The sequence below is a fragment of the Callithrix jacchus genome, chromosome 5 (assembly GCF_049354715.1).
Source record: "Callithrix jacchus isolate 240 chromosome 5, calJac240_pri, whole genome shotgun sequence".
NCBI classification, from domain to species: domain Eukaryota; kingdom Metazoa; phylum Chordata; class Mammalia; order Primates; family Cebidae; genus Callithrix; species Callithrix jacchus.
In genome coordinates, this window is record NC_133506.1 from 74101934 (window position 1) to 74123795 (window position 21862).

Here is a 21862-nt window from a genome sequence, read left to right on the forward strand (position 1 = left end):
GGATGACCTGAGCAACTTTCTATTAATAAAATATTTGTTTCAGTAGTGTTCCAAAGGCATTCCCATTCACTCACATCTCCCTTCATCATCCGCACCCGGGCCAGCCACCAGCCACAAGGTTCCTGTTCATTGGCTCGGGAATAAACCTAAAGAAAAGTAGAGAATCAAAGAGATATTGAAGACCATCCAAAAGCATCAAGAAGAAAGATAAGAAGGCTGGGCGCGGTGGCTCACGCCTGTAATCTCAGCACTTTGGGAGGCCGAAGCCAAAGGACTGCTTATGCCGAGGAGTTCAAAACCAGCCTGGGCAACATAAAGAATAGAATAAGCATTAAGATATTTCGGGCTGCTGGGCACAGTGGCTCACACTTATAATCTCAGCACTTTGGGAGGCCGAGGTGGGAGAATCTTAAGCACAGGAGTTCAAGAACAGTCTAGACAACATAGTGAGACCCCATCCCTACCAAAAAAAAAAAGAAAGAAAGAGAGGCTGAGCAGGGTGGCTCATGCCTGTAATCCCAGCACTTTGGGAGGTGGAGGCAGGCGGATCACCTGAGGTCATGAGTTCAAGATCAGCCTGGCTAACACAGTAAAACTCCACCTCTACTAAAAATACAAAAATTAGCCAGGTATGGTGGCACATGCCTGTACTCCCAGCTACTCAGGTGGCTGAGGCAGGAGAATCCCTTGAACTTAGGATGCAGAGTTGCAGTGAGCCAAGATCACATCACTGCACTCCAACCTGAGTGACAGAGCAAGACCCTGTCTCAAAAAGAAAAAAAAGAGGCAGTTGTAGTGCATGCCTGTAGTCCTAACTAAGCAAGAGGCTGAGGTTGGAGGATCACTTGAGCCTGGGAGGTCAAAATTACACTAAGCTGTAATTACACCACTGCACTGTGGCATGGGCAACAGAATGAAAACTTGGCCAGAGGGTTGGGTGCAGTGTCTCATGCCTATAATCTCAGCACTTTGGGAGGCTAAAGTGGGCGGATCAACTGAGGTTGGGAGTTGGAGAACAGGCTGACCAACATAAACCCCATCTCTACTGAAAATGCAAAAAATTAGTCAGGCATGGTGGCAGGTGAGTGTAATCTCAGCTACTCAGGAGGCTGAGGCAGGAGAATTGCTTGAACCCAGGAGGTGGAGGTGGCAGTGAGCTGAAATTGCACCACTGCACTCCAGCCTAGGCGATAGAGCCAGGCTCTGCCTCAAAAAAAAGAAAAAGGAAAAGAATACTTGGCTGGTCGTGGTGGCTCACATCTGTAATCCCAGCACTTTGGGAGGCTGAGGTGGGCAAATCACCTGAAATTGAGAGTTCAAGACCAACCTGACCAACATGGAGAAACTCCATCTCTACCAAAAAGGCAAAATTAGCCGGTGGTGGTGGTGGCGCATGCCTCTAATCCCAGCTTCTTGGGAGGCTGAGATGGGAATCGCTTGAACCTCAGCACTTTGGGAGGGAGGATCTCTTAAGCACAAGAGGTAGAGGTTGCGGTGAACTGAGATGGTACCCCTGCACTCCAGCCTGAGTAATAAGAGCAAAACTCTGTCTCAAAAAAAAAAAAAAAAAAAGGAACGAAAACTTGTCTCAAAAAAAACCACAAGAAAATACTCAGGATGCATCTTAAACCAAGGATATGGGAAATCGGAGGAAGGAACTAATTAAAAATCAGAGGACAGTAGGGCATGGTGGTTCATGTCTGTAATCCCAGCACTTTGGGAGGCCAAGGCAGGCAGATTACCTGAGTTCAAGACCAGCCTGGCCAACATGGTAAAAACCCATTTCTACGAGTTAGCTGAGAATGATGGCAGGTGCCTGTAATCCCAGCTCCTTGGGAGTCTGAGGTGGAAGAACTGCTTGAACCTGGGAGGCGGAGGTTGCAGTGGGCCAAGATCGTGCCACTGCACTCCAGCCTGGGCAACAGTGAGACTCTGTCTCAAAACAACAAAACAAAAAAACTAAGAGGGCACTGGATTTTAGATGCTGTTACCACAAATGGAAGGTAAATCCCCTAAAATGGGATCTCCCTGAAAGTCTGGCTAATCACGACAGTAATGAAAGGGAAACTGTTGCATTTTACATTTCCATAGGCTACATAGCTAGATATGGCTTAGTTGGGGAGAAAGGAACATGAACCAACCAGAGGGAAGTCTAGAATCCTAGGGAAAAGTAGCATTTAGAAAGGGTTGTACTCCACAGCCCTTACCTCCACTTCATCCCCTTCTGTGATTTCCTTATTATAGTCAGCTGGAGGTGGTAGCCGGACATCTCCAAAAGGAATCTGTCTCTCACTTTGCCAGCTGTAAGAGAAACAGTAATATAAAAAAGCTACTCAGACTGATATGGTTGCCCATTTCTTTACAAAGGGGTTATTGCCTCAGCTGGGCAATTTCCACCTTTCTGGATAATTAGAGACTAAATCCCAGGCCCTCCTCCATAGTGGTGTCTTCCATCTCTTTCTAGACTCTAAATACTGGGTCAAATGCCCCCACCCTCACCAAATTCTCAGCCCTTTCCTCTCCTGGGATCCATATAAGTTTCCCACCCAAACCCTCAGCTCTCCCCACCTATTACATGCCTCATAGGACTCAGCCGCCCCCTCTTCTCCACTCTCCTTCTAGGACCTAGTATGCTGGATTCTCTATTCCCAAGGTCTTACTTGTTTTCAAAGAAGATGGTGACAGAGTCTTCATGGACATCCTTCACAAAGCCCTAGAATGGATTTTAGGAAAAAGTAAAAAATATAAAATGACCTTTTACCTCCACCTTAGCCATCAAGGGAATAGAGACACTGCAAACCCTTAAACTTGAGTTTTAGATAAGGATACAAGTGGTGTAATGAGAGAGCCTGAAAGGCTGCATTGGGGAAACAATATGGGCAGTCACCTAGAAAAAGGAAATTATATTGTCATGGATAGATGTATGTACCACCTGCATCAGAACAGCCTGGAAATCAGTGATCCACTCAGGCTCCCACAGGGGCCTCCCTGTCTGCCTGCCTCCTGTTGTGCTAAGCAGCCTGCCAGAGTTCAATTAAAATACCAACAACATTCAGCAAGGCTAAGAATATCCCATGAGACAGTGTGAGGCTGTCCTGGAACACCTAGAGGACATGAGGATCTGTCAAGAAAGAGAAGGGCCTACCTCCCCAATACAGCAAAAGATCTGAGCAGACTCTCTGCCCTGATGCCTGGGTCCTAGGACAATAGTCAGAACACTAGAGAAGTTCAAAATTTAGAACACAGTTACAGAAGAAATTAGGACTTAAACAAATCCTATATTTTTAATACTAGAATTGAATCTAGAGTGATACTGAGAATTTAAAAAGGATAATAAAATTTATGGAAGACCCCAATCTTGAGATAACGACGAGAGAGAGGAACAGGGATGACTGAACAGCTGATCCATCTACTGTTGTCTATGTCCTAAGAAGGCCAAACCCATGCAGTCAACCCTCCGCTACCAGTTTTTCTACCTTCTCCCTATTTTTCACATAGAATTAGGGATTTCTAATTTTGAAAAAATACAACATGAATTTATTCTTTTTTCAACTGTGCTTTTGATTTCATATCTAAGAAATCTTTGACCAGGCCCCAGTAATCTTTGGGAGGCTGAGGCAGGCAGATCACCTGAGGTAAGTTCAAAACCAGCCTGGCCAACGTGGTGAAACCCCATTTCTACTAAACACAAAAATTAGCTGCATGGTGGTGCATGCCAGTAATCCCAGCAACTTGGGAGGCTGAGGCAGGAGAATCGCTTGAACCTGGAGGCAGAGGTTGCAGTGAGCCGAGATTGTGCCACTGCACTCTAGGCTGGGCAACAAGAGCAGAACTCAAAAGAAAAGGAAAGGAAATCTTTGCCTAATCCAAAACCACAAACGTTTTCTCTTATGTCTTCTTCTTACACTTTTAGTTCTTTATTTTACATTTACATTTACATCTATGATCCATTTTGAATTAAATTTTACATATAAGGTGAGGTATTGATCAAGGTTCTTTCTTAAATTTTTTATTTTTATTACCATTATTTTTTTGAGACAGAGTTTAACTCTTGTTGCCCAGGCTGAAGTGCAATGGCACGACCTCCGCTCACTGCAACCTCTGCCTCCTGGGTTCAAGCGATTCTCCTGCCTCCTGAGTAGCTGGTATTACAGGCATGCACCACCATGCCTGGCTAACTTTGTATTTTTAGTAGAGATGGGGTTTCTCCATGTTGGTCAGGCTGGTCTTGAACTCCCAAACTCAGGTGATCCACCTGCCTCAACCGTCCCAAGTGTTGCGATTATAGGCATGAGACACCACGCCTGGCCTCTTTTTAAAATTTTTTACATATTTTTAAATTAAAAAAAAATTTTTTTTTGAGTCGGAGTTGCACACTGTTGCCCAGGCTGTAGTGAAGTGGCATGATCTTGGCTCAGTGCAATCTCCGCCTCCTGGGTTCAAGCAATTCTCCTACCTCGGCTTCCCAAGTAGCTGGGACTACAGGTGTGTACCACCATACTCAGCTAATTTTTTTTTTTTTTTGTATTTTTAGTAGAGACAGGGTTTCACCATGTTGGCCAGGATGGTCTCGATTTCCTGATGTTGTTTTTTTTTTTTTTTTTTTTATCTTTTTTATTTATTTATTTTTTGCCCAGGCTGTAGTGCACTGGCACGATCTTGGCTCACTGCAATCTCCGCCTCCTGGGTTCAAGCAATTCTGCCTCGACCTCCTGAGTGGCTGGGACTATAGGTATGTGCCACCATGCCCAGCTAATTTTTTTTGTATTATTAGTAGAAATGGGATTTCACCATATTGGCCAAGACAGTCTTAATCTCCTGACCTTGTGATGCATCCACCTCGGCCTCCCAAAGTGCTGGGGTTACAAGCATGAGCCACCATACCCAGTGATCTCCTGACCTCATGATCTGCCAGCCTCAGCCTCCCAACATTTTGGGATTACAGGCTTGAGCCACCTCACCCGGCCTAAACATTTTTTGAAACAGAGACAGGGTTCCGCTATGTTGCCCAGGGTTGGTCTTGAACTCCTGGTCTCAAGCAATCCACCCACCTTAGCCTCCAAGAATGCTGAAACTACAGGCATGAGCCACTGTGCCCAGACCATTTTTTACCTATAGATATCCAGTTGTTTCAGCACCCTTTGTTGAAAAGACTATCCTTTTTGGCCGGGTGCGTAGTTCACGCCTATAATCCCAACACTGGGAGGCCAAGGCAGGACGATCAGCTGAGGCCAGGAGTTTGAGATCAGTCTGGCCAACATGGCAAAATCCCATAGCTACTTAAAAAAAAAAGAGAGGGCCTGGCACGGTGGCTCACGCCTATAATCCCAGTAGTTTGGGAGGCCGAGGTGGGTGGATCACGAGGTCAAGAGATCGAGACCATCCTGGTCAACATGGTGAAACCCCATCTCGACTAAAAATACAAAAATTAGCTGAGCATGGTGGTGTGTGTCTGTAGTCCCAGCTACTTGGGAGGCTGAGGCAGGGGAATTGGTTGAACCCAGGAGGCAGAGGCTGCGGTGAGCCGAGATCGTGCCATTGCACTCCAGCCTGGGTAACAACAGCAAAACTCCATCTCAAAAAAAAAAAAAAAGAGAGAGAGAAATTGTCCAGGCATGGTGGCATATGCCTCAGCTATTTGGGGTGGCTGAGGCACAAGAATTACTTGAAGCCAGGAGGCAGAAGCTGCAGACAGTCAAGATCATTCCACTGCACTCCAGCCTAGACAACAGGGCAAAGCTGTCTCAAAAAAAAAAAAAAAAAAAAAAAAAAAAAAAAAAAGACAAGACTATCCTTTCTTAGCTGAATTGAACTGCCTTTTCACTTCTAGCGAAAATCAATCAGGAAGGGTGATTTAATGTATAATGACAGAAAGATTAGTGGTTGATGGAGGACTTTGGGAAGTGACAGAAATGTTCATTCCTTTGATTGTAGTAATGGTTTCAGTTAAATATATATATAAAAACTTAACAAATGGTACACTTTAAGTATGTCTGCTTTGCTGTATATCAATTTCACCTCAATAAAGATGTTTTTAAAAAACTTAGAGAGCCCTAGACAACACAGGGAGATCTCATCTCTGCAAAAAATTTAAAAATTAGCAGGCTATGATGGTTTGTGCCTGTAGTCCCAGCAATATAGGAGGCTGAGATGAGAGGATCACTTGAGCCTGGGAGGTTGAGGCTATAGTGAGTTGTGATCACACCACTGCATTCCACACAGCTCAGGCAACAGAGCAAGACACTAACTCAAATAAAAAACAAAAATAAAAAAATTAGAGGTTTCAAAAGACTGATACACAAGAATTATTCATGAGCTTTGCTGCTAGGGACAAAGGCTGTTTAGGAGAAAAAAAACACCAAAAATGCCTTGGCAAATGCATAGCTCCCACCTCACAGAGTTAATCAATCATAAACACTTACCAGATTGCTATTTCCTCACAATGGGAAAATCTAAGCCTGCATTTCATTCTTTATACAAGCCACCTTTCTCTTCTTTAGGGACATGTCTTACTACAGAGGCCTAGCTCTTTCTTAGAGCCTTACTACTGCCCAAAGCCTTAATTAGTACTGGTACTTCCTGGCCTCTTTTTTACCTATGCTTTCTCTTTCTCTGACATTCTCTTCTCCAGAAATGCTTTTTTTTTTTTTTTCCTATTCTTCATCCAGATTTTTCCTTTCTAAAAATGAACCTGGGGGGTGGGTAGTTCGGAAGAGATAGCATGGGGAGAAATGCCAGATACAGGTGAAGGGGAGGAAGGCAGCAAATCATGCTGCCATGTAACAATCTTGCATGGTCTTCACATGTACCCCAAAACCTAAAATGCAATAAAAAAAATAATAAATTTAAAAAATAAATAAAAATAAACCTGAGTTATGAACATATTCATTCAAATATAATACCCACTCCTACTGTTCTCCTTTCAAATCTTCTGAGGCACTTTTACCTCTATTTGCCAGGGTCCCTCTTCCCTTTTGGATTCTTCCCTTAGCTTCTGGCTCAAGTGTCCTCCCTCCTCCCACAACCACTAATATTTTATCCCTTCCCTCTTCTTTTCCCCTTTATAAGGGTTGTCTGGATTTCTAGAACTATTCCGACTAGCCTCTTCAGCTGACTTTATCCAATTCTACCCAAAATGTCTATCTCCAAGTCTTAGAAGTAGTTTACCAAGGCAGAAGTTAACCTGACAGAAGGCAGTGGAAACGAGAGATGAGAACCACTAACCTACTGCTTTAGTAAAGAGATTCCTACTCCCAGAGACATTCACAAAGGCTATGCCTGTGGCTGTAAGCCAATTCTCCTGGACCATGAGGGGATGGCCCCGGGTAAGTAGCAATATTACCCTAGTTTTTCCAGCTACCATGACTTCCAAGGCAGAAATGCAAAGCTCAGAATGGAATAATCTCTCACATCACTCTAGCAATTCAACCAAATATCACTCAGCCCTTATGCTTCCAGGGTCTTTTTCTTTTAACTAGTCTCCAATACTAGCTCTGTCCCCAACTTCATATTCCAATCCTGTCTCTGCTCCTAAATTCCACCCATTCATCCCATACTATTTTTTTCTCCAAGGCTATCAGCAGCGGAAAGTGAGCCCCAAGTTCTGCGCAGTCTATGCTCACTGTGAAAATAAGCAAAAGGCAAGAACAGGTAGGTGGTACATGTTAGAAAGCCACGTAGATCCAGAGGATGACTTGATTCAGTGGCCACAGCATTACCTGGCTTTGGCTTCTGGAGCCTGGCACCAAGTCAGCAGAGGAAGAGAGAGCCCCAGGTTCCTGGGTACTTTGGTTTCCTCAAATTAAAAGATGTAAAATTAGTCCCCATCTTTACACTGTCTTCTAGTTCTGGGCTCCCAAAGCAAAGGAGTGAGTTCTAGGAGAAGAGTAGGAACAGTCTGAGTAAAAACCAAATACTGAAGCTGAGGATGCCATGTTGATTAAGAAAGGACTGGGAATCAGGATATCCAGGTGAGGTTTGGAGTAAGATGATTACACCCGGGAAAATGAATACTTCATTTGGGAGAGTACAACTTAAAGAATAAAATACGGCCGGGCGCAGTGGCTCATGCCTATAATCCCAGCACTTTGGGAGGCCGAGGCGGGTGGATCACAAGGTCAAGAGATCGAGACCATCCTGGTCAACAAGGTGAAACCCGTCTCTACTAAAAATACAAAAATTAGCTGGGCATGGTGGTGACCGCCTGTAGTCCCAGCTACTCGGGAGGCTGAGGCAGGAGAATTGCTTGAACCCAGAAGGCGGAGGTTGCGGTGAGCCAAGATTGTGCCATTGCACTCCAGTCTGGGTAACAAGAGCGAAATTCCGTCTCAAAAAAATAAAAAAATAAAATACATTAGATTATTTTGTATGTCATAAGCATGATAATTGAGGTTTCAAGCTCATGTGTGAGGTATGCCTCCCTCAAACCTTGTTATGGATGCCTGTCTGACGTGAAAAAAAACAACAAAAAAGAGTAAATTCTGAAAAACTCAATGTTGGGATAGCCACAAAATAATTTAAGATCCCAGATCTAACACTTTATCCTTTAAGAAAACTGACAGCAGAGCATGGTGGCTCAACGCCTGTAATCCCAGCACTTTGGGAGGCCAAGGTGGGCAGATCACTTGAGGTCAGGAGTCAGAAACCAGCCTGGCCAACATGGCGAAACCCCGTCTCTACTGATAATACAAAAAGTAGCCAGGCATGGTGCTGCACACCTGTAATCCGGGCTACTCTGGAGGCTGAGGCACAAAAATCGCTTGAACCCAGTAGGCGGAGGCTGGAGTGAGACCACATCACGCCACTGTACTCCAGCCTGGATGACAGAGGGAGACCCTGTCTCAAAAAAAAAAAAGGGAAGAAGAGAAAACTGACAACAGGGCCCAATTCTGAGAGAGGAGAAAAGTACCTTCCCAGAAGCAGTATAAACACTCCCTGACCCATACCAAAGTTTGCTGAGTCATGAATATTAAATCAGCAGCAAGGTCAGAATGGATAATATCTATAGGGTACTGAGAGTTGAAGATTAGCCTGAATTTAGGGATTTGTTGTTTCTAACTCAGGAATGGGGCAAAAACTGCTAACCTGCCCAGATCCACATTACCACATTACCTCACTTTCAGCTCAACCCCAAACTCTACTCTCTGAATCAGAGTATCCTGGTCCCCATCTACTCAAGTCTATCACTGCCACAGTGCACAGGAGAAAGGGAAAAGATTCAGACTTTCTGCTGGATACTCATATGTGGAACAGAAAACATGTCCCTTCCCATCAATCTCATACAGTTCATTTGAACTGGATACCAATCTTTCCCAGCTGTGCAGAGTTCCCAAGCTTCCTAGAACAAAGCAAACATATTTTGATCTTGGACTCAATTTAAGAATCACTTTTCTTGGCTGGGCGCGGTGGCTCAAGCCTGTAATCCCAGCACTTTGGGAGGTGGAGGTGGGTGGATCACGAGGTCAAGAGATCAAGACCATCCTGGTCAAAAATGGTGAAACCCCGTCTCTACTAAAGATACAAAAAATTAGCTGGGCATGGTGGGCGTGCCTGTAATCCAGCTACTCAGGAGGCTGAGGCAGGAGAATTGCCTGAACCCAGGAGGCAGAGGTTGCGGAGAGCTGAGATCGCGCCATTGCACTCCAGCCTGGGTAACAAGAGAGAAACTCCGTCTCAAAAAAGAAAAAAAAGAATCACTTTTCTTGGAACCCAGAATTAGGGGGTGGTAAGGATTCAGATGAAGGGAAAGATACCTAGGGAAGCAGGGAGGGCCACTTGAGGAAGCCTATTTCAACAAAGGTAATGCAATTTGGGAAAAAGGATATGAGAGACAAATGTGCTCTATCAAAAGCAGAAAGGAATTAGACACTTTTGCCAAAGAAAACAGAAATACTATGGAGTCAGACTAGAAGAAAAAGTCCCAAGAGTTAGGCAAGTATGCAGAAAATGACAAAAGAGATCAGCTGGGAGCCTCTTTCAGCTTAGACAGGGAATAAGGTGATTCCTGGGGATTACACAGGAATACAGAAACATTAGGAGAAAAAGCCAGAAACTTGAATTGAGAAGGTAAGTCAGACATGGATACCCACAGTCACCACACGTAAGAAAATCTGATGAGGGAAGTAAGGCAAAAACAGATAAGCATGCAGAGAAAGTAAAAAATGACTACAATGAACTCAGCAATTGAAAGTAGATGCAGAAACCACCCAAAGGAAATTACAAGACCCTCTGCAGTTATAGAAAAATATGACTTAGGGAAGGAATCAGAGAAAGATATTTCCAAGGGCATGAGAAACTAGAGAGGACAACTGTGGGGGAAAAGGGCCTGAGAGGAACTGAAGGAAAGGGGGAAGAGGGATCCACTCTTAACAAGTGATGCCATGGGAAGGTATCTCTTCTCCAGCTCCCCAGAGAATGAGACAGAAATCAGGAAAGTCTCTGGTACAATTCCAGGCATCAAATCCAAAAGAGGTTCAGAATAGCAACAGTCACACAAAGAAAAACTCTTGGGAGGCAAGAAAGGGCTCTCTCTGGCTTAATCTAAATGGGAAAAAATGTCCTAGAAAATGGATTCCGAGCAGATAAAGAAGGTGGTATTATAAGGAGTTCTAAGGAATCAAATCCTGAGCAAAGGGAGAGGTGAAATAAGAAAGGGTCTTTGAAAGACGATCCCTTCTTCCAAAAAGGGCTGTCAGATTCCCGAACTAGAATAGTTGGCCAAAAGTCTTCGAGAAGTGGAAATATTAAGAAAAACAGAAGGGAACCTCATGAACTTCCTTTGAGAGATTATGAATCTGAAGCTTATATGCCTCAAGATAAAGAAACTATATGAATGACCTGAAAGCATCTGAGGTCTAAGTGAGACCTCAAATCCATCCCTGGGTAGAATGGTAGACCAGTGGGCCTTGAGATCAAGGCGGGGTGGGGTGAGAGACTTGTGAAAAGATGACACCTTATAGCTGGCTGGGAGGCAACTTAACTGATCCAACCCAGGATTCCTGAGGTCAAAGATGCCAAACGTCGTAAATGGATTCTGACCATTTCTCCTTGGCTTAGGAACCGGAATATAATATGAAAGTGGGTGAGTGTTCCAGAGCCAGTAGGCAGATGCCTCTTTGAGGAAGATGAAAGGATCTGATATGGGACAGAGGGCCTTCCCAAGGGAATCGTGTGGAAGAAGAAAGACAATTCTCCATGTGCTTGGACCATGAGGAAGATGTGATTAAGGTCTAAGGTATGTCTTCCAACAGACAACGGGAACAGTCCATTAGCAGCTGGGTAAAAGGGTCTCTCCTGGGGGGCCGAGAGCGCCAAGCCGGGGACAGTCATGGCCTGAAGTTCATTCTCCCTGAGATTGGGATAGAAGCAGGTGCATTTGAGGGGTCAAAAATAAAAGGAAGAGGGTTCACTCCAAGCGGTATCCCAGGAAGGGCTGCGGGTGGGAGCAAGGGTCTAAGATTCTAAGGGTCAGGACTCAGCTCCGAAAGCTCGATCCCGCCCCACACGTCTCTGCTCCGGCCGGGGTAGGAGGCTAAGGACCGGTGTCCCCAGTCGGCGCGCCGTCTCACCTTGTAGAAGGCCCCGTTGGAGCCGCGCACCTCGACGGGCAGTCCCGGCTCCACATCCCCCCCAGAGGCGAGGCCGCCCATGGCGCCGCCACCGCCTCCGACTCCCCCGGCGGCGGCTGCAGCAGCAGTCTGAGTGCGGGCCGGACCAGGCCCCCGGCGTCTCCCCGGAGGAGGAGCTGGAGGGGGAGCCGCGGGGGGCGGGAGCCGGGCCGGCCCCACGGCGGCCCTGCCACAGCCAACGAGCAGGGGGCCGGGGCCGGGCCGCTCCCCGTCCGCCGCCGCCGCCTTGGTCTCCGCCACCGTGAGGGAAACGGCCGCCGCCGCCGCTGCCTTCGTCACTTCAGCTTCCGCCCGCCGCCGCCCCCGCTGCTGCCTCAGTCTCGGGACCCGCTGCTGCCGCTGCCGCTCCAAAGCCTCCACCTCCCCCTGCCACCGCCGCCTACTGCGCAGGCGCACCGGGCACCCGCCCGCTGCGCGCGGGGCCCCGAGGGCCACGGCGCAGGCGTCAAGGTTAGAGCCCCAGCTAGCGCTCGCCAGCGCATCGGGGCTTCCACAGTCCTTTTCACTCTCTCACGCCCCCTCCTGGTCGCTTCCTGGAGCTTGCGCAGAACAAGATTAGCTTTCTTTCTTCACCGCCCCACCACTCCACCGCCTGGTCTCTTCCTTTCCCCGCCCCACAACACTGAGAATCAACCAATCAAGGGGAGGGAGGGGGGGTCGAGCTCGCTCAGTCCTATTGGGCGTCGGCCACATAGTCACACAGTGCTCAGGCCACACCCACTCCACCGCCGCCAGCCACACCAGGCTCGGAAGAGTTAGGGATGGGCATGCGCCTGAACGACTGCTTGGTCACTTTCCCCACCTTTGTCTATGTTGGTGCGCACGCTCCGAAAAAAAAAAAAAGAAAGGAGTCGCCGCAAGGAAAAAAGGTGCCCGGCGCACGCGCTGAGCTTTACCGTCTTCGCGTATGCATCAACAATCTTTTAGGAATCTTAACTGTGCTATAGTAGATTTAAGAGTCACGGCTCTTCCTTGAAGAAATTGTGATACAGTGAAAGTTTTAGCCAGGCGTGGTGACTCACGCCTGTAATCCCAGCACTTTGGGAGGCCGAGGCGGGCGGATCACCTGAGGTCAGGAATTCGAGACCAGCCTGGCCAAGTTGGTGAAACCCCGCGTCTACTAAAAATACAAAAATTGGCTGGGCACGGTGGCACGTGCCTGTAGTCCCAGCTACTCCAGAGGCTGAGGCAGGAGAATTGCTTGAACCCAGGAGGCGGAGGTTGCGGTGAGCCGAGATCGTGCCATTGCACTCCAGTCTGGGTAACAAGAGCGAAACTCCGTCTCAAAAAAAAAAAAAAAGAATTTAAGCCTGTTAGAAACAGAATGGACGTGAATTGGTGATGGAGTGTGGTGTGGGTGGGGTCAGGAGCCAGTGAAGAAGTGGATGGAACATAGGACAACTCCCAGATTTCTGACTTGGGTTAGAGTAAATAGTAATGCCAAACATAGAAGAGATAACACAGGAGATAAAGGTTTAGAAAATAAGGTGATGAATTTACTAAGTTTGTTTTGCCCTTTGAGTCTGAGGGGCCTGTGGGACATTCAGGTAGAATGTCTTTGTTTTCAACAAATTCATCTTTCAAGTCCTAACTTAAACAGAATTTATTTAGCCTTCCAGGATACTCACATAGGTTAGGTCCTCACCTTCCACTGCCAAAGCATCCTGTACTCCTTCATAGCACTCATCATATTTGCAATAATATTTTGTAATTTTTTTTTTTTTAGTCTTGCTCAACAGACCAGGCTGGAGTGCAGTGGTTCGAACTCAGCTCACTGCAGCATCTGTCTCCTGAGTTCAAGGGACTCTCCTGCCTCAACCTCACAAGTAGCTGGGACTATAGGCACCTGCCACCACTCCCATCTAATTTTTGTATTTTTAGTAGAGATAGATTTTCTTTTTCTTTTTCTTTTTTTTTGAGACGGAGTTTCGCCCTTGTTACCCAGGCTGGAGTGCAATGTTGTGATCTCGGCTCACCGCAACCTCCGCCTCCTGGGTTCAGGCAATTCTCCTGCCTAGCCTCCTGAGTAGCTGGGATTACAGGCACGCGCCACCATGCACAGCTAATTTTTTGCATTTTTAGTAGAGACGGGGTTTCACCATGTTGACCAGGATGGTCTCGATCTCTTGACCTCGTGATTCACCTGCCTCGGCCTCCCAAAGTGCTGGGATTACAGGCGTGAGCCATCACGTCCGGCCTAGTAGAGATAGATTTTCACCAGGCTGGTCTCGAACTCCTGACCTCAGGTGACCTCAGGTGATCCATCCTCCTTGGTTTCCCAAAGTGTTGGGATTACAGGCATGAGCCACCATGCCTGGCCATGGTTGCAATGTTAAGAATTATTATAAATATTAATAATTTGTCCAGTGTCTTTATTCTGCCATCACACTATAAGCTCTGCGAAGTCAGAGACTTCCAAGTTTGTTTGTCCCCACCATTAAATACAAAAATTTCCTTTTTCATCCTCTTCCCCAGTTGCTGCTCACTGTCCTGGTCTATGCCCACTCCCAGGGCACCTCGTCTCTATGCCTCGGAAAATTGAGAAAATCAAGTACTTTCTGCTCACAGCCCGAGGAAGGAATGCTGAATCTGTAAAGATCAAGAAAAATAAGGACAATGTGAAGTTTAAAGTCTGATGCAGCAGATACTTTCACACCCTGGTCATTACTGACAAAGAGACGGCAGGGAAACTGAAGCAGTCCCTGCCCCCTGGTTTGGCAGTGAAGGAACTGAAATGAACCAGACACACTGATTTGAACTGTATTAAAATACTAAAAATCAAAAAAAAAATTTAATTAGCCAGATATGGTGGTAGGCACCTGTAGTCCTCGATACTCTGGAGGCTGAGGTGGGAGGATCCCTTGAGTCCAGGATATCAAGGCTGCACTGAACCATGATCATGCCACTGCACTCCAGGGTGACAGAGTGAGACTCTGAGGCTTAGGTAAGAGGATCACTTGCAAAGGGGGAAAAAATTCCCAGAAAATACAGCAAAAAATAAAGGAGATAAGGCTGGGCGAGATGGCTCACATCTATAATCCCAGCACTTTGAGAGGCAGAGGTGAGAGGATCACTAGAGGTCAGGTTCATGACCAGCCTAGCCAACATGAAATCCCATCTCTACTAAAAATACAAAAATTAGCCAGGTGTGGTGGCTCCTATAGTCCCAGCTTTTCTGAAGGCTAAGGCAGGAGAATTGCTTGGACCAGGAGATAGAAGTTGCTGTGAGCTGAGATCGTGCACTGCCCTCCAGCCTGCGAGACAGAGTGAGACTCCATCTCTAAATAAATAAAGGTCATAGAAGAAAGGAAAATAAAATATAAGAAAATTAAAGGATTAGCCCATGGGATACAACATCTGAATAACCAGAATTCCAGAGATAACAAAAATAACTATTTGGAAAGGAGAAAATCATCCAAAATCAATAGTAATAATTATTCAATAAAATTTTCCAAGGCCAGCTGCGGTGGCTCATGCCTGTAATCCGAGCACTTTGGGAGGCTGAAGCAGGGAGATCACTTGAGATCAGGAGTTCAGGAGCAACCTGGGCAACATGGTGAAACTCCGTCTCTACCAAAAATAAAAAAATTAACTGGGCGAGGTGGCTCATACCTGTAATCCCAGTACTTTGGGAGGTGGGTGGATCACCTGAGGTCAGGAGTTTGAGACCAGCCTGGCCAACATGGTGAAACTCCGTTTCCACTAAAAATACAAAAATTAGCCCCCCACGGTGGCATTCGCCTATAATCCCAACTACTCAGGAGGCTAAGGGAGGAGAATCTCTTGAACCTGGGAGGCAGAGGTTGCAGTGAGCCGAGACTGCACCACTGCACTCTAGCCCGGGTGACAGAGTGAGACTCCATCTCAAAAAAATAATTATTTCCAACCTCATTTCCTATACCCAGCCACAGAATTTTTTTTTGAGATGAAGTTTCGTTCTTGTTACCCAAGCTGGAGTGCAATGGTGCAATCTCGGCTCACCGCAACCTCCACCTCCTGGGTTCAGGCAATTCTCCTGCCTCAGCCTCCTGAGTAGCTGGGATTACTGGCACGCGCCACCATGCACAGCTAATTTTTTGTATTTTTAGTAGAGACGGGGTTTCACCATGCTGACCAGGATGGTCTCGGTCTCTTGACCTCGTGATCGACCCACCTCAGCCTCCCAAAGTGCTGGGATTACAGGCTTGAACCACCACGCCTGGCCCTTTTTTTTTTTTGGTGGAGATGGAGTCTTGCTCTGTCACTCAGGCTGGAATGCAGTGCTGCCATATCAGCTCACTGCAACCTCTGCCTCCCAGGTTCCAGCAACTCTCCTGCCTCAGCCTTTTGAGTAGCTGGGATTATAGGCACCCATCACCATGGCCGGCTAGTTTTTTGTATTTTTAGTAGAGACAGGTTTCACCATGTTAGCCATGCTGGTCTCAAACTCCTCACCTCAGGTGTGTCGCCCACCTTGGCCACCCAAAGTGTTTGGATTACAGGCATGAGCCACTGTGCCTGGCCCACACTCTCAATTAAGTGCAAGAATAGAACAGGCATTTTCATACTTTTAAGGTCCCAACAAATTTACCTCCCAAATACCCTTTCTCAAAAAGCTCCATCAAAACAAGGGAATAAACCTAGAAAGAAGAAACACAGGTTCCCGGACCTCAACACAAGAGAGAGGCAAAGGGGATCCTCGGGATGAAGGTAAAGGGGGATCCCAACAGTGTCAAGATCACCTTTCTGCACTGCGGCAGGTCTAATGGCTTTTTGAGAAACTTCTTCAAAATGAAGTAGGTTAAGGGCGGGCGAGGTGGCTCACGCCTGTAATCCCAGCACTTTGAGAGGCCGAGGTGGGCAGATCACGAGGTCAGGAGTTCGAGACCAGCCTGACCAATACGGGGAAACCCCATCTCCACTAAAGATACAAAAAATTAGCCAGGCTTGGTGGCATGCAGGTGTAATCCCAGCTAGTAGGGAGGTAGAGGCGGGAGAATCACTTGAACCCGGGAGGCAGAGTTTGTGGTGAGCTGAGATCTTGCCTTTGTACTCCAGTCTGGACAACAGGGCTAGACTCCATCTCAAAAAAAAAAAAAAAAAAAAAATGGTCCGGGTGCGGTGGCTCATGCATATAATCCCAGCACTTCGGGAGGCCGAGGTGGGTGGATCACGAGGTCAAGAGATAGAGACCATCCTGGTCAACATGGTGAAACCCCATCTCTACTAAAAATACAAAAATTAGCTGGGCATGGTGGTGCGTGCCTGTAGTCCCAGCTACTCGGGAGGCTGAGGCAAGAGAATTGCTTGAACCCAGAAGGCAGAGGTTGTGGTGAACCGAGATCATGCCATTGCACTCCAGTCTGGGTAACAACAGCAAAACTCCGTCTCCAAAAAAAAAAGTAGATTGAAGTCCCTAAGTGTTTGTATATCCTTGTGAGAGATTAATTAAGGGAGAATTTGGGGCTAAATTAGAGTACACGGGATACTAAGCAAACAGAGAAGACAAAGCAATTATTAATTCCAGGAAAAACACAAATGTTGCAGGAAAGAAAAACAATTTTAACTATTCACATGGATCAGTCGTGTATGGTATAATCATAATAATGCAAACGCGAAACACAGGAGGATGGGAAGTGAAGCTGGGGTGACAGGGAGATTGGAAAAAAGGGGTTTCTCTTTTTTTTTTTTTTTTTTTTGAGCTGGAGCTTCACTCCTGTTGCTCAGGCTGGAATGTAATGGTGCCATCTCAGTTCACCACAACCTCCACCTCCTGGATTCAAGTGATTCTCCTGCCTCAGCCCCCCAAGTAACTGGGATTACAAGGTATGAGCCACCACACCCAGCTAATTTTGTATTTTTAGTAGAGACAGGGTTTCTCCATGTTGGTCACGATGGTCTCGAACTCCTGACCTCAGGTGATCTGCCTGCCTCAGTCTCCCAAAGTGCTGGGATTACAGGCATGAGCCACCACACCTGGCTCTTTTTTCTTTCTTTAACCTCAGTGATCCTTCTTCTGAAGGGCTAGCTTCTCATCTTCAACAGCACAAAGCCAATAGCTAATACCTAAACAGAAAACACTGAGTGCAGTGGTGTGATCATGGCTCACTTCAGCCTCAACCTCTACAAGTAAGGCCAAGCGCAATGGCTATAATCCCAGCCCTTTGGGAAGACAAGGCAAGAGGATCAGTTAAACTCAGGAGTTCATGGTTACAGTGAGCCGTAATTATGCCACTGCACTCCAGTCTGGGCAACAGAAAGAGACCCTCTTTCTAAAAAAAAGAAAGACCCCTTATCCCCTTCCAAAAAAAAAAATTGAAAAAAAAAAATCAAAGAAGTAGTAACATTGGCCAGGTGTGGCGGCTCACAGCTGTAATCCTCTCTCCTTTGGGAGGCCAAAATGGGAGGATTGCTTGAGCTCTGGAGTCTAATACTAGTGTGGGCAACATATTGAAACCTAATAACTAATAAAAAAATTTTTGTGGCCACAAGTGGTGGCTCACGCCTGTAATCCCAGCACTTTGGGAGGCTGAGGCAGGCGGATTATCTGAGGTCAGGAGTTCGAGACCAATCTGGCCAATATGGTGAAACCCTATCTCTACTAAAAAATACAAAAATTAGCTGGGTGAGGTGGCAGGCGCCTGTAATCCCAGCTACTTGGGAGGCTGAGGCAGGAGAACCGCTTGAACCCTAGAAAAGGAGCTATTGGTCTTACAGCCCAGGCTGGAGCGCAGTGGCACAATCTTGGCTCACTGCAACATCCGCCTCCTGGGTTCAAGAGATTCTCCTGCCTCAGCCTCCAAAGTAGCTGGGATTACAGGCATGCACCACCACATCTGGCTAATTTTTGTATTTTTAGTAGAGACAAGCAGGGTTTCACCATGTTAGTCAGGCTGGTTGCAAACTCCTGACTTAGGTGATCTGCCTGTCTTGGCCTCCCAAAATGCTGGTATTACAGGCGTGTGCCACCATGCCTAGCCCAAAATGTTTTTTCTTTTTTTTTTTCCAAGACAGAGTCTTGTTCTGTCACCCAGGCTGGAGTGCCTTTGTGCAATCGCGGCTCACTGCAACCTCCATCTCCCAGACTCAAGCAATTCTCTGCCTTAGCCTCCCGAGTAGCTGGGACTACAGGTGTGTGCCACCATGCCCAGTTAATTTTTTGTATTTTTAGTAAAGCCAGGTTTTCACCATGTTAGCCAGGATGGTCTCGATCTCTTGACCTCATGATCCACCCACCTCAGCCTCCCAAAGTGCTGGGATTACAGGCGTGAGCCACTGCACCTGGTCCCAATTTTTTTTTTTAATTAGCCAGGCTTGGTAGCACCTGCCTGTGATCCCAGATAATTGGGAGGCTGAGGTGGGAGGGTCACTTGAGCCCAGGAGGTTGAGGCTGAAGTGAGCCATGATCACACCACTGTACTTGGCCTGGGCAACAGAGCAAGACTCTGTCACAAAAAAAAAAAAAAAAAATCAAAATTTGCAATGGCCAGTTAGCTCAGTTGATTAGAGTGAGGTGCTAACACCAAGGTTGTGGATTTGATTCCCATGTGGGCAAACATTTTATCATTTATGTCCTTGGACGATCACTTGAGGCCAGGATTTTGAGACCAGCCTGGCCAACACAGAGAAACTCCACCTCTACTAAAAATACAAAAATTGCCAGGCATGGTGGTGCATGCCTGTTATTCCAGCTACTTGGGAGGCTGAGACACGAGAATCGCTTGAACCCAGGAGGCAGAGGCTGTGGTGAGCCCAGATCTCACCACTGTACCTGGGAGATAAAACAGACTCAAAAAAACAAAACGAGGCCAGGTGTGGTGGCTCACACCTATAATCTCAGCACTTTGGGAGGCTGAGGCGGGTGGAATTCCTGAGGTCAGGAGTTCGAGACCAGCCTGGTTAAAGGGGCAAAACCCTATCTCTATAAAAAAAGAAAAAAGGAAAAAAAGAAACAAAAACAAAACTCAATTGTAGGCTGGGTGCGGTGGCTCAGGCCTGTAATCCCAGCACATTGGGAGGCTGAGGTGGGCGGATCACCTGAGGTCAGGAGTTTGAGTCCGGCTTGACCAACATGGTGAAAGTCTGTCTCTGTCACCCAGGCTAGATTGCATTGGCAGGATCTTGGTTCATTGTAGCCTCGACCTCCCAGGTTTAAGCCATCCTCCCACCTCAGCCTCAGCCTCCCCAGTAGCTGGGACTACAGGCACTTGCCACCACGCCCAGCTAATGTTTTTGCATTTTTTGCAGAGTCAAGGTTTTGTCCTGTGGCCCAGGTTAGTCTTAAACTCCTAGATTCAATCGATCCATCCACCTTGGCCTTCCAAAATGCTGGGATTACAGGTGTGAACCACTGTGCCCAACCAATTATTTTTTGTTTGTTTTGAGACAGGGTCTCACCCTGTCACCCAGGCTGGAGTGCAGTGGCGCAAACATGGCTAATTTCAGCCTTGACCTCTAGGGCTCAGGTGATCCTCCCACCTCAGCCTCCTCAGTACTTGGGACTACAGGCATTTACCACCAAGCTGAGCTAATTTTATTTACTTAGTTTCTTAGTTTTTCTTTTTTTTTTTCTCTTTCTTTCTTTCTTTTTTTTTTTGAGACAGAGTCTTGCTCTGTTGCCCAGGCTGTAGTGCAGTGGCTCAATCTTGGCTCACTGGAACCTCCACCTCCTGAATTCAAGCAATTTTCCTGCCTCAGCCTCCAGAGTAGATGGGATTGCAGGCACCTGCCACCATGCCCAGCTAATTTTTGTATTTTTAGTAGAGCTAGGGTTTCACCATGTTGGCCAGGCTCAAACTCCTGACCTCAAGTGATCTGCCTGCCTCCCAAAAAGCTTGGATTACCAGCGTGAGCCACCGTGCCCAGCTGTTTTCTTCTTTCTTTCTTTCTTTCTTTCTTTCTTTCTTTCTTTCTTTCTTTCTCTTTCTTTCTTCTTTCTTTCTTTTTTTTTTTTGAGACAAAGTCTAGCTCTGTCACCCAGGCTGGAGTGCAGTGGTGCAGTCTTGGCTCACTGCAACCTCCACCTCCTGGGTTCAAGTGATTCTCATGCCTCAACCTCCCAAGTAGCTGAAATTACATGCATGCCATCACACTCAGCTGATTTTTGTGTTTAGTAGAGATGGGGTTTTACCATGTTGGCCAGGCTGGTCTCGAATTCCTGACCTCAAGTGATCTGCCCACCTCCGATACTGCTGGGATTACAGGGGCGAGCCACTGTGCCCAGCCTAATTTTGTAGAGATGTGGTCTTGCCCATGATGTTGCTCAGGCTGGTCCTGAACTCCTGGGCTCAAGTAATCCTCCAGCCTCAACTTCTCAAGGTGTTGAGATTTTCTTTTAATTTTTTTGAGTCAGGGTCTTGCTTTGTCACTCAGACTGGAGTGCAGTGGTGCAATCTTGGCTCACAGCAACCTCCACTTTCTGGGATCAAGCCATTCTCATGCCTCAGCCTCCCGAGTACCTGGGTCTCCAGGAGCATGCCATTTCGTGCTGGTTTTTTTTTTTTTGTAAAGACGAGATTCTGCTATGTTGGCCAGGCTGGTCTTGAACTCTCCCTCTATCGCACAGGTTGGAGTGCAGTGGTGCGATCTAGGCTCACTGCAACCTCTGCCTCCCAGGTTCAAGTGATTCTCCTGTCTCAGCCTCCCAAGTAGCTGGGATTACAGGTGTCTGCCACCATGCCCAGCTAATTTTTGTATTTTTAGTAGAGATGGGGTTTTGCCATGTTGGCCAGGCTGGTCTCGAACTCCTGACCTCATGATCTGCCTGCCTCGGCCTCCTAAAGTGCTGGGATGGGATTACAAGCATGAACTACTACGCCTGGTCAGGCATGAGCTTTTGTAGGGCACACCAGACTGAAAATAAAGACTGTGGCGCTTTTTTTTTTTTTGAGACAGAGTCTCGCTCTGTCGCCCAGGCTGGAATGCAGTAGTGTAATCTCGGCTCACCACAACCTCCACCTCCCAGGTTCAAGCGATTCTCCTGCCTCAGCCTCCTGAGTAACTGGGACTACAGGCACTTGCCTCTGCCCAGCTAATTTTTGTATTTTTAGTAGAGATGAGGTTTCACCGTGTCGGCCAGGATGATCTTGATTCCTTGACCTCGTGATCTGCCTGCCTTGACTTCCCAACATGTTGGGATTATAGGCATGAGCCACCATGCCCGGCCATCCCTTGCTCTTCTTTTCCCTATATTCCACAGGGCAGAGCCAAGACTCCAGCCCACTGAGGGCAAAGGTCACCTTGGGCCCACCCGTCCC

At 46.9% G+C, this 21862-nt stretch overlaps 1 protein-coding gene and 2 pseudogenes across 2 annotated transcripts in view; 2 read left to right on the plus strand and 1 right to left on the minus strand.

The window, feature by feature from the left end:
• FXR2 (FMR1 autosomal homolog 2) overlaps nucleotides 1–12013 on the minus strand; it is a 28040-nt gene extending 16027 nt beyond the window's left edge. Inside the window, exons 1-4 of the mRNA XM_002747956.6 lie at nucleotides 11568–12013; nucleotides 2661–2713; nucleotides 2208–2301; nucleotides 75–146 (exon numbers count right to left, since the gene is read on the minus strand). Of these exons, the coding sequence (XP_002748002.2) occupies nucleotides 75–146; nucleotides 2208–2301; nucleotides 2661–2713; nucleotides 11568–11648 (300 nt within the window). The 5' untranslated portion in view covers nucleotides 11649–12013. The remainder of the gene's footprint in view (nucleotides 1–74; nucleotides 147–2207; nucleotides 2302–2660; nucleotides 2714–11567) is intronic.
• On the plus strand, nucleotides 8358–8451 carry LOC118154416 (small nucleolar RNA U13; annotated as a pseudogene).
• A 2029-nt stretch (nucleotides 12014–14042) lies between the features above and the next one.
• On the plus strand, nucleotides 14043–15087 carry LOC128932097 (large ribosomal subunit protein eL38 pseudogene; annotated as a pseudogene). Its single transcript, XR_013535556.1, has one exon. The product of XR_013535556.1 is annotated as a large ribosomal subunit protein eL38 pseudogene (transcript).
• Nucleotides 15088–21862: the final 6775 nt, after the last annotated feature.